Genomic DNA, 13991 nt, shown 5'->3' with positions numbered 1-13991 from the left:
CCATCAGCCCCAGCCATTGGCCATGTTGGCTGGGGCTGATGGGAGTTGTAGGCAAAAAAACATCTGGAGAGCTACTGTTGGCCACCCCTGTGCTAAGGGGTCATCGTAAATTGGCTGAAACTTGATGGTACTTTATACACCATGGCAGAGACTATCTGCTGGGACACCTAAAAACAGAAACTCCATATTCAAGGGCAATATAACTATTGATGTCCAGCAGCTGAGACTAAAGTCATGATATTTCTCTCCATCAAGCTCTGTTTTCCTACAGTTGGCTTGACCTCTGCTGAAGGCAGAATGCCCCAAGAAAAAGACCCAAATAGATCTGAAACATTTTATTTTCAAGTTCTGGCAACTACCATTATCTCTGTTCATGCACCCAGGATTGTTCTTTCCTGTGTATTTGCTTAAAACAATGCCTAGCAGTTCCTTACAAAGAAAACACATTATGAAGCACCCTGATTATGTAAACGAATCTTTTTTTAAAACAAATCAAAAAAATTTAATAGAACTGGTTTGGTTCCTTCAGAGAAAATGGAAATTTAGCATTTTTCCTGACTGGCTGACATTATATTAAGCCAGGAGCGCAAAAGTGTGGCACGCAGATCCATCCTGTAAAGGAACAGAAGTGACATCCACTCTATTGATGAGTTTTTGTGCACAATTCAAATACCAATTGAATGAATGACAGAAAAGGTATTTAAAGTTGTTCCCCCACTGACTTATACCAATTTAGGATTTGCATTACTCTATGGCAACAGAGAGGCTTGTTACACTTTGCATATCTTGGGCCCCTCTCCCGGGCTCTTACACCTGAACGTCTCCCCCACATTTGGCTTGAAAAAAGTCAGAAGACATGGTTTAGTTTTACCAACAATGGTAAACCGTAAGCCCTAGTCAACCAATGCAATGACATGGGTACTTCTCCCAGTGACAGATTTTCTCCGTTGTCAGGGCTGTAGTTGCTATTTCTCCCCTTGGCTGAGAGAGGCTTTCCCTTTTTTGGATGTTGCTGAACTACAGGTGAGCATGGGTTGTGGTCTCCACTTAACTGTTCATGAGTCCTTTCAGAATATCCTCTGAGAGCTCCAAGAGGGGCAGTTCAGGGGATGGAATGTCCAGTGGGGGAAGGCTGGGGATTGGAATGTCCTTGGCTTTCCCTGTGTTGGTTGTAAATTTCTGCCAGGTGGAGGCTGACGCTGCTGCTGCTTCGGAATGCTGCTGCAGGCCCCACAACTCTGACTTCTCAACAAAGTCAGCGTCGACATCCAGCTCCTTCTCTAGGGGAGATTTGAGCAGCCTGGCCCGCTCTGCTTTGAGCTGCTTGTTCTCTCGCCTTAATCTCTCATTTTCAGCTAAGAGAACTTCCACATGCTGTTCTAGATCAGCAATTCTGGTGGCCTGCTCCTCGATTTTTATCTTGTCATCCTTTGGAGTTTTGCTTCCAATATGTACTTCTACTGGTTTCTTTCTTGTCTGGAGGAGAAACAGTAGTGTGTCTGGTTCCCTATCCAGGAGGCCATGGATTGCCTGTGAATCCTTCTCTGGAGATGGGTGGTATTTTAGACTGCCAGGAGTTGACACATTTTGATCATCTGATTCCTCAACTGTTGGCTTATAGGAAGCCTGCAGATGTGTTGTGCTATCCTTGTCAGCAGTTTGCTGCAGTTTTATCCTCTCTTCCCTCTTTGCTCTCTTCCATCGCTCTTGAATTAGAAGTATCTGTTTCAGGTGACTCTCTCTTTGTAACTCCAATGATAACTGAGCCTGTGCAGAGATAAGAACAGAAGTTCAATTTCTGTTAGCTACGATATCCTCCTAAGTTAAATTTGCTACCCTTAGATGTAAAGGGAAAAACTCAACCATTATTTCTATACCTCCAAACATTCTTCCCCTCCATAATTGGTGTTCCACTCTTGTAGTGAAAATAATTGGTACTCAAGCTTAGTGTTATTATCAGAATGCTGGAAATTTAATATCTGTTACTCTGCTGCTGAACTGAGCATTTGATGCTAAGAAAACAAGGATTCCTAACCATTTCTCCACCCTCAGCCACTTATTCTTTAGACTGAAGTTTTCCCCATTTGTAGTTGCCTAAAATTAATTAAGCCTATTTAAGATACACACACAGTAAGGGAAGCTATCTTCAATGGGAGAAGAAACTTCACCACCACCAGGCAGAACCACCTTTGATATGTGCAACACATATCAGTGTAAGACCATGATCTTCCATTGGGTACCTAAAGGAGGCTTTAGCAGATGGCTGTTTTTATGCACTCAATTCAAATATTGAACAGATTAAAGGGAAGGAGACATAAGATTCAGGAGCATGTGTACAGAAAAGAACATGTACAAGAAGCTCTTGCATAGAAAAAGTCATATCATTATGGTACTACATAAATTCTGGCTCTTGATATAGATAAGTCCACTCTGTATTTTCTAGACATGGACACTAGATTTACTGTAGGCTAAGCTCATGTAACCTGACAGCAACGCAGCTAACCAGTGTTCCAGAAGTGAAACTGCATCTCCACTCCTCAACGGCATGTCCTCCTTACCCCTCCTGTACAGTGTTTTGCCTTTCTAGAATGCAAGCTTGCCAGTTGATTCTTATGATCATACAGATGAGTCACTCCCAGTGGTAGTATCATTGCAACTTAACGAGTGTAATCTCACCTGATCCGATTGTGTCAGCTTCATGGCCTCCAAAAGATATGCTATGTAAACACAAAATGAGAAATGTTTAGGCCACAGAGAAGCCTCAAAGTCTGGTTGTGACTAAATCCTCAGCCCCAATAAGTGCACACGATGGGTATTGCCACAGGTTTAAAAAAATCAAGATGGTGGATTTTGCCACTTTAACCTTATCTGTCAATGCTGGAGTTTTATCAAAGCTTTTAAGAAGCTTGTTGTAAATGTTTCATCACAGCAAGTCTGGTTGTGACTAAATCCTCAGCCCCAATAAGTGCACACGATGGGTATTGCCACAGGTTTAAAAAAATCAAGATGGTGGATTTTGCCACTTTAACCTTATCTGTCAATGCTGGAGTTTTATCAAAGCTTTTAAGAAGCTTGTTGTAAATGTTTCATCACAGCAAATGTCCTAGAGAGCAGGGGCTTCCCTTTCTGTTAAAGTTCTGGCAGCTACATCCCTAAATTTTTTGTTGTTGTTGTTCAGTCACACAGTCGAATCCGACTCTTTGCGACCCATGGACAAAGTCATGCCAGGCCCCCCTGTCTTCCACCATCCTCCGAAGTCTGCTCAAATTCGTGTTTGTTACATCAGTAACCCTAAACTTAGGCTAGGGTAACTCTGCATAGGATTGCACTGCTAAAAACTTCTGCAAAAGAGTTTTCCTGCTCTGAGGTGTGATTTTCAGGAGGAGTTGTATCTGCAATCACTGCTTCCCTACAATCACCTTGACAAGACTGAAAATTGTTTCCCCCCTTTAATTTGTTACAGTTCAACCATGCCCTTCTTCCCTAACAGAACCTAAGCACAGGGGTCCCAAGAAGTCTCCCAAACAGTAACTAATCAGGCCCAGACCCACTTACCTTCACCAAGGTTCCTGCATATGCCCTAAAGCCTACATATACACATTTGGCATCAGCTTCCAGGTGCAGGTTTTTGCATTAGCCATGGAATTCACCCCTATGAAGGCCATGGCACATGTGTTACATCTATTTAAGAATGCATATGCCAGGTATGAAACAGGCTACATACTCACCAGATGCCTTTTTATGACAAGCAATCGCTTCTTCGTATTTCCCCACTGCCACCAAACGGTCAGCTTTTCGACTTTGCTGATGAGCCTTCAAAGAAAAATGACATGTTATTGGAATGGGCTGTGAATGTTTAAGCATCTCCTCTTATTACAGTCGTCACAAAAAACTGACACGCAAAGGTGACTTGAATGTAGCAAACATTCCCTATCAGGTCACATTTGTCTCTGGGATTGCCACTGTTTTTCCAGAAAAACTTTTAACTCCTGTTCATTACTCATCATCTTCGGTTACTAAGGTGTCTTAGTCCATGAACATGATTCTACTGCATCTAAGATTGCTTTGCAGGGTACTGTCCAATGCTCCCTCTAAGCTCTGGAGTCTTGTGAGCAATAGTTCTACTTCATGAGCTACTGGCATTGAAGTTGTAAATGAGCAATTTGGCTACTGCATAAACTAGTTTGTTCTGGGGCCATTTTTCCGAGTTAAGACAAAACTGTGTGAGCCAGAGGCTAAAAACCTGTGAGCTAACACACTAAACTCAGCTTAGAGGGAACACTGGATCCCACCAAGCGTCTTTCTGAGAAACTATCCCCTCTCAGTCTCATATGCAATTGTCATCTCATGCAGCCTTCATGACATACAACCCTTTAGAAGCATCGTCAGCCTTAGATATTTTCACCCTGCAGCAGAGAGTAGGAACAGCACATGCATCCCCATATGCCCATCTAGGTTCGGAGCTCAGGTTTTTCAAAAGCAACAAGAATACAGGAAGGAACATTAGGCCCTCTCTGGGTTCTAGTGCCTTAGTTTAAGGCTAAGTCCAGACCTGGATAGGATATGGTGCTCGACATCTGATTGTCACATGCAAGCATGGCACTGAAATGACTTTGCCAGAACCTTTTTCTCCAGTAGCTATCAAACAGCAAACTCATAAGGGGAAGTCCTCCCTCCAGCATCTTCTACAGCCTGTATAAGCAAGAAGCTAGACTGATTAATTGCATCCATTCTGCCCTGCTGAGATAATTACAGAAAATATTCCCAATCTGTCATAGTGGAGCATGCAATCTCACACCGGTTAGAGAATCTATCTAATAGCACACCACTATTTAGCAAAGTTGTTCTTAAGTACTTGTGGTTAACCACACATGCATGAGAAATACTTCTTTAAGCTGTTTCTCTTTTTGGGGTTGTCCAGCTAGAATTGCTTTCATCTGCATTGCCAGAGAACATGGTGTAACTTTTCAAATATTAACACGCTTTGATTGCTTGTAATGTTACCATATTGTTTATGCTGAATAAAACTGAAAGAAGATATGTCAAAAATAGGGGTGTATTGTAAAGTGCCAACTGTAAATGGCATCTGAGCCCACAATATGAACAGATGCAACAAACACAACTTCACTTTCACATTCCTTGAAGATGTTCCTTTCTTTTTCTTTGCCTAAAACTGCAAGACAGCTGGGCATGAGCATATATGTCCTGGTGCCAAGTCCCTGTGCAAGCTGCCCTCTTCCTAATTACAGAGCATCTAGTGATTGGTTTGGCTTCCCAGCCAGGCCTGCTGCAAAAGCACAAAGTCATCAGAAACTAACTGTTGTTTGAAGCGACAGTGGGGAAGTTATTCCCGTGCTGAGCTGAGAGGCAGGCCCTGAATCGGATTTGTGCAGCTGTTTTGTCCTCCTCCTGACCACATATGGTGGTGCGGAATTCCTGGCAGTGAAGGCAGGACTTGATCTTGGCAGACTTCAGAAGCAGGAAGTGGCTGGCTCTCCTTCTCTGCCAAGCAGCCATCGCAGTGAAAACCAGACTCAGCTGCTTTGCAATGAGAGTGACACACAGGGGGGAAAGACTCATAACTGCATACACATTATTAAAAATATCCATGCCTTTGAAAGATAAATAGTCAAGACTATACCAGAGCTTACTGGATTAGGGGAGAGGAAGAACAAGAACTATAATCTGGAATAGTGAATGTAGATGGAAAATACACCCCAGGGATGGCCATGAAGATTTTGCTAATGGATTTTGCCTAAATTGACACATACGGAGGTCTTTTGAAATGTGCATTCACTGCTCTATGCCTATTTTTAAATAAAAATGGTATTGCCTTCTTTCTAATGAAACTGGGCCCTGACCTGGATAGCCCAAACTAGCCTTATCTCATCAGATCTTGGAAGCTAAACAAGGACAGCCCTGGTTGATACTCGGATGGGAGACCTCCAAGAAAAACCAGGATTGTGAAGCAGAGGCAGGCAATGGCAAACCACCTCTAAACATAGTTTGCCTTGGAAGCCCTACAGGGTTGCTATAAGTCAGTGGTGACTTGAAGGGTCTTTCCACCACCAGTGAAACTGGATTATTGATCCCTGCCAAGCATCAGCATCTCTTCGGTGCTATGATTCCTGGAACAGAGCAAACAACCATACCAAGCAATATAAGCTCCAAAACAGTCTCCAAAAGGAAGTTAAGGCATGAAGACTGAAGATCATCTATCACTGAATGCTAGCTAACACATCATCAAGGTCCTTGGTGTACCACTTTGATATGGATCTCAGAAAAGGAAGGCAAAATTTTTTCAGCTTAATTCTGCACCTGTTAATAAAATCTGCCATCAGTGGATGACACAGATCATCAGCATATCTGAGCTGGCTGCCTCCAGTTTTACAGGAAAAAACAGGGGCGAGACTATTGTTGAAAAGGCTATCCTTGGATGCACCTTGGAACTACAGACCATCTTCATATTTGCCTTTAAAAAAGACTTGAATGGGTGTTTCTGTAAAATTCATGTTACCAATACTCCTTTCAGTCTGGTTTCCACTGTGAGTATGGCACAAAAATCCCTAAACAATTCAGGACTATCTCTGTTATGTTTTTAATTTGTAAGCTTCCTTAAGCATTCTGTGACTGGAAAGGCACTCTAGAAATCCATTCAAAAGAGAGTCACTGCAACTAATTTCCTAAGAGGGATAGCTATCTACCATCTTCACAAGAATTTTCCCTCCATCAAGGTCACATAGTGAGTTTTAAGAATGCTTAGGGTCAGCAAGAAAACAAGAGTTACCTCCAAGACGGGATGTGATTGTGAAGGTATGGATAACTGGTTCTATTTTGATCACCTCTTTTAACCCTTGCCATTTTACCTCACCCAAAGAAGCATGAATGTGAATGTGTGTGCATGCGTGTGTGTGAAAGAGAGATGATTGGAGATGTGTCATTTCCTGTTTTGCATATTACAAAATCTTAAAAAGGAGAATTGTAAGTAACTGGGTTTCTGCTTCCCTGACTTAATGTGTAATACCAGAAGCCTTAAGTGCAAGGGGATTCCATCACTCTAGCCCTGGATGACTTGCCTATTCTTAAGATTTACTGGTCTTCCATCGGAAGTTGGGCCTTTCAAAAATAATCAAGAATTCTCTCAGCTAGCCCCCTCATTACACTAGTGACTACCCTGGAAGCTGTCAGCAGTCTGACAGCATATGCCCGAAATCACTGCCTGCTACAAATCCAAGTGTTACTAAACACTCATGCATGCTTTTGGAACCACCCACTCTTGAAAAGATTCCTACTTAGAAACTAACAAATTACTGCAGAAATAGAACTTGAAAAGTAGGTTATGAGCCCATTTATTCTGGAACGCTCTTCTGGAACGGCTGACCAAGTCCACAAAGAAACATCAAAATGGTCCAGTCTGGAGATCCGCCATCATTACACAAACTGACAGGCATAGCGTCGATTAATAACGGTACTGTCAGATCTAACTTAATGTTTTTAGACTTAGTAACTGTTTTAACTAATGTATTAATCGGTTTGGGGTTAATTTAATGTTTTGTTAAATGTATTGTTGTTTTGCTGTTGTTAGCCGCCCTGAGCCTGTTTGGCAGGGGAGGGCGGGATATAAATAAAATTTTACTTACTTACTTACTAATCCTCAGTTTAAGAAGAGTTGGTTTTTATAACCCACTCTTCCCTACCTGAAGAAGTCACAGAATGGCTTTCAGTCTCCTTCCCCTCCTTGCAGTGTTTAGCACCAGTGTGCGCTTGTGGCATGATCTGGGTTTTTGTGGCCTGACCTGCTTGTATTATAGTATACCATAGAGTATGCACCTCAAGGTGGCCATTTTCTGTAGGGAAATATCTGACCAGATTTCCATCTCTTCCCCCCTCCCAGCAATCTCTACCTAGGAAAAGCAGTTTCTTCACAATGGAGACCAAAGCAGGAGGGAAACAACCTCAGCAGGGTATAATGACACACAGTCCACACTGCAAAGCAACCATTTTCTGCCATCTGGAGAGCAGTTGTAATTCTGAGTGAATCCCAGCCCTCACCTGGAGATTGACAACAATGACTCCTCAGGAAGAAATAGCTGGTTTGGAGGGTGAAGTCTACAGCATTGTACCTGTCTGAGGTCCCATCTCTCCTCAAACCCCACCCTCTCCAGGCTCCACCCCTCGAAGTTCCAGGAATTTCCCAACTTGGAGTTTGCAATACTTATCTCCTTTCCAGCCAATCATCAACCTACCTTTATCTGCCCCTTGACTTCAACTTTCCATCTCCTCCCTCCCTCCCTGCAGCCTCTACCTAGGAAAAGGGGGGAGGGAGAGCTTGCATTGCCAGGCTCTCTGTTGCACAGCAGAGCTACTGAGGCAAGCCTCTCTTCCTTCTGTTGGCTGAGGTTCCGCCCCATCCTGGTCCCTTGGGGAAGGCAAGAAAGAGCCAGAGCTTCCTTTGCCCAGTTCCCTGGATCCCATGGGAGACGTACAGAGAAAGCACTGTGGAAAGACCTCTGGCTGGGAAGCCTGCTAACATTTAATCCTAGGCTAGATGGTCCAGTGGTCAGACCCGGCATGCAGTGGACTAGTAAGTTTGCCAGCCTATCAGCGGCTGATGAGGCCTTCTGTTTTTATTCTAGTACTGTTAGCATATTTCAGAGGGTTAAATATAACTCTGTTACTTTCTGTAGCCTGATTCCACAGTATTTATGATAGGTGTGTCAAACTCATTTGTTATGGGGGCCGGATCCAACATAAATGTGACCTTGTTGGGCAGGGCCATGAGTGTCATAAAATGTAATGCCAGGTAGCAGAGCTATAAACTTTATAAAGGACACAGATAAACACAATTAAATATTTTAAAAACTTAAAATAAAACATGCTTAAAATTAGCACTCATTGGTTTTAAACGTCCTTTCCTTGTATCTCCCCTGTGCTATTCAGGGAACTGGGCAAAGGAAGCTCTTTCCTTCCTTCCCTAGGGGACCGATGGGGGGGGGGAGCCTCAACCAACAGAAGGGAAAGAGGATTGGCTTAGTAGCTCTGCTGTGTAATTGGGAGAGCCTGGCAAAGCAAGCTATCCCTCTCCCCACTTTCTCCTAAGCCAATGGATAAAATAGAGGCTTTGCTCTGTAGTTCCTGTCCTGTTGAGCAAGCCTGGCAAGGGAAGCTGTGATGCCCTGGCTTGTTTGTGTTGTATAGTTTCAATTGTGAGGCAGCATATACATTTTCTAAACTTGGCTCTGGAGTGTGGATCAAAAATCCACCCAATGGAACCAGGAACAGACAGACAGGGGACATCTTTGTACAAACTTGGGGTAAGTTCCAGGTTTGCTGGAAAATGGAAGTTACAAACACACACACATTTTGGGAAGGGGGGTTAGAGTTACAAACACACACATTTGGGGGGTGAGGGTCACGCTCCCAAACCATAGAATCAATGTCTGCAACTCACAAAGAATAAGCTACCAGCATCTCACAGGACTACATAGCAAGATCTCAGTGGCCATTATGGAAGTTGCTAGGCAAATGACTTCCATGCCTATGTTAGTGTAGGGAAAGAGATTGAGAAAGAAAACAGGGGAAGCGGGAAGAAGGCAGGTAATGCTGAAACAGGACTGCAGCTGAAGTAGGTGGGTGTAGGTTAGACATGTAGGTTAAACATGGCAGATTATAATCTGGAGAACCAGGTTTTGAGGATCTCAAAGTTCATCTGGACTCATACAGGGAAAAGCTATCCTTCAGGTATGATGAACCCAAACCACATTGTGTTTCAAAGGTGGGAACCAGCACCTTGGACTAGACATGGAAGCAAACAGGTAGCTGGTGTAATATTTATCATACTGGTACGTCAACTTACTTCCATCAATAGATAGGCTGTTCCTTTCTGCATCAGTTCTGTCTTCAAAGCTGTTTTCAGGGACAGCCTCATAAAATGTATTACAATAATACAGCCTTGAGGCCACAGCAACATGGATCACTGCAGCCAGATCAGCTCTATCTAAAAATGGCTCAATTTTCCTGGTCAGATGTAAATAAAAGGTACTCCTAGCAACACTACCACTGATTCCGCCCCCCCTCTTCTCCATGGGAATGGGAGTCCAGGAGTTCCCACAAGTTTTTTATCAGGTCTACCAGCTTCAGCAGCACCTCAACTACCAGAAGCAACGGAATCTCCCTCCTGGCTGCTTGCTTTCCTGACTATCACCACTCCAATAGTATCTAGATTTAACTTCAGCCTCTTCATCATTAGCTGCTTAATCAGCTTCAATACAATGGCAAAGAATTGTGACAGCAGAAGCTGGGGATTTACATGAAGATATATAGATGGGTATCATCATGATGACACCCAAGGTTTTGGACAAACTCTCCTAACAGTCTTACATAAATACTGAACAGCACAGGCCTGGGGACAGATCCCTGGAGCAACCTACATGTCAATTCATAAGGAGCAGATTGTATATCATCTTTTGTCCTGTCACAAATATTAAAAATTAATCCAACATCCCATGTAGTTCAACCTGCTGCTCCAGATTATGAAGCAAAATGGCATCAATGTGTTAAAATGCTGCTGATAAATCAAGAAGAACCAGCAAAACTATCTTAACTAAGAATTCCTAATTCACCATGTTGAGTTTGTTTGCCATTTTCCCTCCTTCTAAAGAAGAAAAAAAATTACATTGTGGAAACAGCAGAAGGGAAAAATACTCCTGGCTCACAGAGCTACTTCCTTGATCTGTTATTGAGTTAATTAAATTCAGTGAAAGAAGCCTAGTATGGTTCTTAGCTTCAAACCAATTCCATGGCCTGAAGCCAACTGATCTATCTGTGGCATCATTAGTTTTAACACCAAGCCATGTTTGAATGGTGGGGACAGGGGAAAGAGAAGAATCTTCTGGGTTTGTTAAAGGCTTCCCAGCAAATTGTAATCTCTCATTTCCAAACCGCAATGTAAGTTGTACATTTCTGTACAAAGCAAAACTTAAAATTCTGGTTTATTTAACCTGGTTAAGAATTAGAGTTTGTAGGAAAGAATGTAAACCAGGATTTGAAAGTTGCCATGCAACAACCAATTGATTGCCATGAAAGCTTTTTACTGGAAGGATGTATGACCCTCCCACACACCTGTTAGTCTCACAAGTCCATTCATAGAATTATAAAGCATTATTTGACTTTTATCTCTAAAGCGTCAAAATATAAATTTGTCTTACAGGACTACTCCAAGAACTGCTGATATAACATATGCAAACTGTTTTGAATGTCTAAAGCACTATTTCGTGAGTATTCTCAGAGGATCATATTTGCCTACGGGGTTTTCAATATATGATATCTAACATATATTACATGTGTATGTAGTATACACAAAACCACTTACTAATGTTCTAGTATATATATTAGAAATCAGTTATTATCCCAGCCCAAATTTTCCTCCCTCAGGAGTCCTCTGTAATGGCATTTACAGAACCTGGCCATCATCGGGGAAATAGATGAGCTATGGTCTAACCCAGGGGTGGCAAAATTGTGGCTCAGAAGTCACATGTTGCCCTTTCACACATACTGTGCAGCTCTTGAAGCTTCCACCGCCCTGTCGGACAGCTTGGATAATGCATTTAAAGTTGCTTTCTTCTCACCTCTCCTTCCATCCTATTTGCCAGCCTGCCTTCCCCCTCTCTAGCATCTGACGTTCATGACTTGTGGCTCTCAAATATCTAATGATTATTCTATGTGGCTCTTACATTAAGCAAGTTTGGCCACCTCTGGTCTAACCTTTGCCATAGTCCTCTCAATTCTCCTTGTCCTCGATCAAAACCGAATCACGATCCTGGATCATACCAGCTACTTTGCTCCAAAATAAAATGAAGCCCTTCTGCTGCCAACAGCTCATCGCCCCTGGTCTTGAGAGGTAGCCTGCTTCAGAACACAGAGGTTCCATTAAGCTATTATGACTCAACAAGGCCGTTGACCGCCAGAGGCATCCGGGAAACCTAGATGTGCCCTGCGCACCGCAAAACACCTGGAGCTTTCCTTCAGGAGTGATGCAATGCGGGGAGGGCAAAGAAGGATACAACAAACAAAGGCGCTCTCCTGGCGCAGAGTCCGGGAAGAGACGCCCCTGTTTGGAGCTTCGCCTCTGCCACAAATCCGCTTGGCGGAATGGTGATGGGGGAGACAAATCCCCTTACTGGACGCAGCTCCCTCCACACTGGCCTACCTTACAAGGTTGCTGTCAGGCCCGCCCCGCGATTGCCAAAGCGCCTCTTCTCCCGCCCTCAATTGAAAGGTGGACCCCCCACCGTCCGGCCACGTCAGCTGCTCCATTCCGAGCTGCTCTCTTCTTCCCCGCAGCGACTTACCAGGTTGAGCGGCCCCTCCATCACCTCCATGGGAGGCTGCGGGCACATGGGCGCTGGGGCGGCCTTTTCGCCGGTGAGCCGCGGGCTTCACCCGGCCCAGAGCAACACGGCCTGGCTCTGCCCGAGACCAGCGACTGTAAACACCACAACACCAAGGCGCTTCCGCCCCGCGCACGCCTGCAGCGACGTCATCGCGCCCCCACGCCAATCACCAAGGCGGAGTCTCACCTCGCAGAGCACCGCCTCCTTGATGCCGCTCCGGGAGAACAGTGGTTGCCTTGACAACAGCCGCCGCTTGAAATAGGCCCGGCCTCCGACTGCGAGGAAAGGCCGTCGCTCTTCCTCAAGCGCCTTCTGAAGGGAGGGTTCGACTTGTCAGTCTCTTCAATGGCCCCGCCTCCTTTTTTAGTGGTTGATTAAAAGGCCAGTCATCATTTGATCAACCCTGCCTTCTCATACGCGTCCTCACTCGTGCGCTGAGCGCCGGTCGCTTATGAAGGCGGGGTGTAAGTTCTGGAGTGGGCGGGTCTTTTGGAATTCTGGTCATGGTATTAGGGCGTGGCTTTCTTGCGGCTCTTGGCGGGTTTCTTAACAGTCGTTTTAGTGACGTGTGTATTTATTTTTGCCGCGCGCGGCGCCGCATTAGTGTAAGCGAGCTCTGCCGTTTCGGTAGGAGAGCTGAACGAAGTTAAAATAGTACTTGCGAGAGTAACAAAGTACGTATTGCCAGGTATAAGCTTTTTGTAAGCTACAGCTCGTTTCTTCAGATGTGGAGAATTCTTTCCTTTTTTTTGGCCCATGAAGGGGGGAAAGTCAGTGCCACCTTTCAGCTAGTAAAGCCGCGGTTTACCTCACGACACCGAAATCACTGTTTTGTAAAGATGTTTCTCCTAGCCTTGTCTGCCTAGGAATGGGCTGTTCCACTTCATCGCTTGAGCTGATGAAGGCCAAGTATTAATCTAGAGATTTTTTAAAAAAAGAAAAACTGAAGTTTTGTTTTAAAAGACCTTTAGGAAAATTGAGATTTTTATTTCAAAGACCTTTAACGTCTAGTGTTGCGGGTGGGTGGGGGTGGGAATCGAGTTCATTTTCAGTCAGTTTCTTCCGTGGTGTATTATTAGGATAGCAAGAGAGTGTCTGCTTTGGTTACTCAATAAAAGCTGTTATTAAAACAGGGGCCTAGTGGCTCTTTAAAGACAGACTGACTTCAAATCATATTCTACTTCCTCTCCTGCCCAGGGTATCTGTGCTGAGCTCATGAGAGAGTTTTAATGACTTTTCTGGCCATAAATGCCAATGACTAAATTTGAGTAGGACGCTGAGTAGTCGAGTTTAAGATTGCTCCCTTAACAGTGCCATTCTAAACTGTGACAAACCTATTTACTTCAGTGGGGCTTTGTAAAGTTGTAAGAATATTAAGTTTAACAGTATACATATAATCCGTTTATAAAGTTAGAGCCCAGTAGCATCTTTAAAACCCTATAAAGTTTCATAAAACTTCGTTGGTCTTAAAGGTACTACTGGGCTCCAACTTTATTCCATTACTTCAGACCAACATGACTATCCACCTGGACCTATAATCCATTTATGTTGACTTTAAATATGTGTGTGTGAAATGCCATCAAGTTGAAGAGGATTTGT

The 13991-nt window shown here is 43.8% G+C and overlaps 1 protein-coding gene across 1 annotated transcript; it reads right to left on the bottom strand.

Moving 5' to 3' along the window:
• Positions 1–320: 320 nt before the first annotated feature.
• On the bottom strand, positions 321–12540 carry LOC132591033 (nuclear receptor-binding factor 2-like). The gene is made up of 4 exons (XM_060263904.1): positions 12351–12540; positions 3729–3813; positions 2677–2717; positions 321–1767 (listed from the first exon to the last, which is right to left on the bottom strand). Exons 1-4 carry the CDS (start codon positions 12396–12398, stop codon positions 1048–1050), a joined length of 894 nt encoding a protein of 297 aa, XP_060119887.1. The 5' UTR covers positions 12399–12540; the 3' UTR covers positions 321–1047.
• Positions 12541–13991: the final 1451 nt, after the last annotated feature.

This window comes from Heteronotia binoei, unplaced genomic scaffold, assembly GCF_032191835.1.
Source record: "Heteronotia binoei isolate CCM8104 ecotype False Entrance Well unplaced genomic scaffold, APGP_CSIRO_Hbin_v1 ptg001331l, whole genome shotgun sequence".
Classification (NCBI taxonomy): Eukaryota; Metazoa; Chordata; class Lepidosauria; order Squamata; family Gekkonidae; genus Heteronotia; species Heteronotia binoei.
Note: the sequence above shows the minus strand (reverse complement) of the source record. Positions and strands in the feature narration are given on the sequence as shown.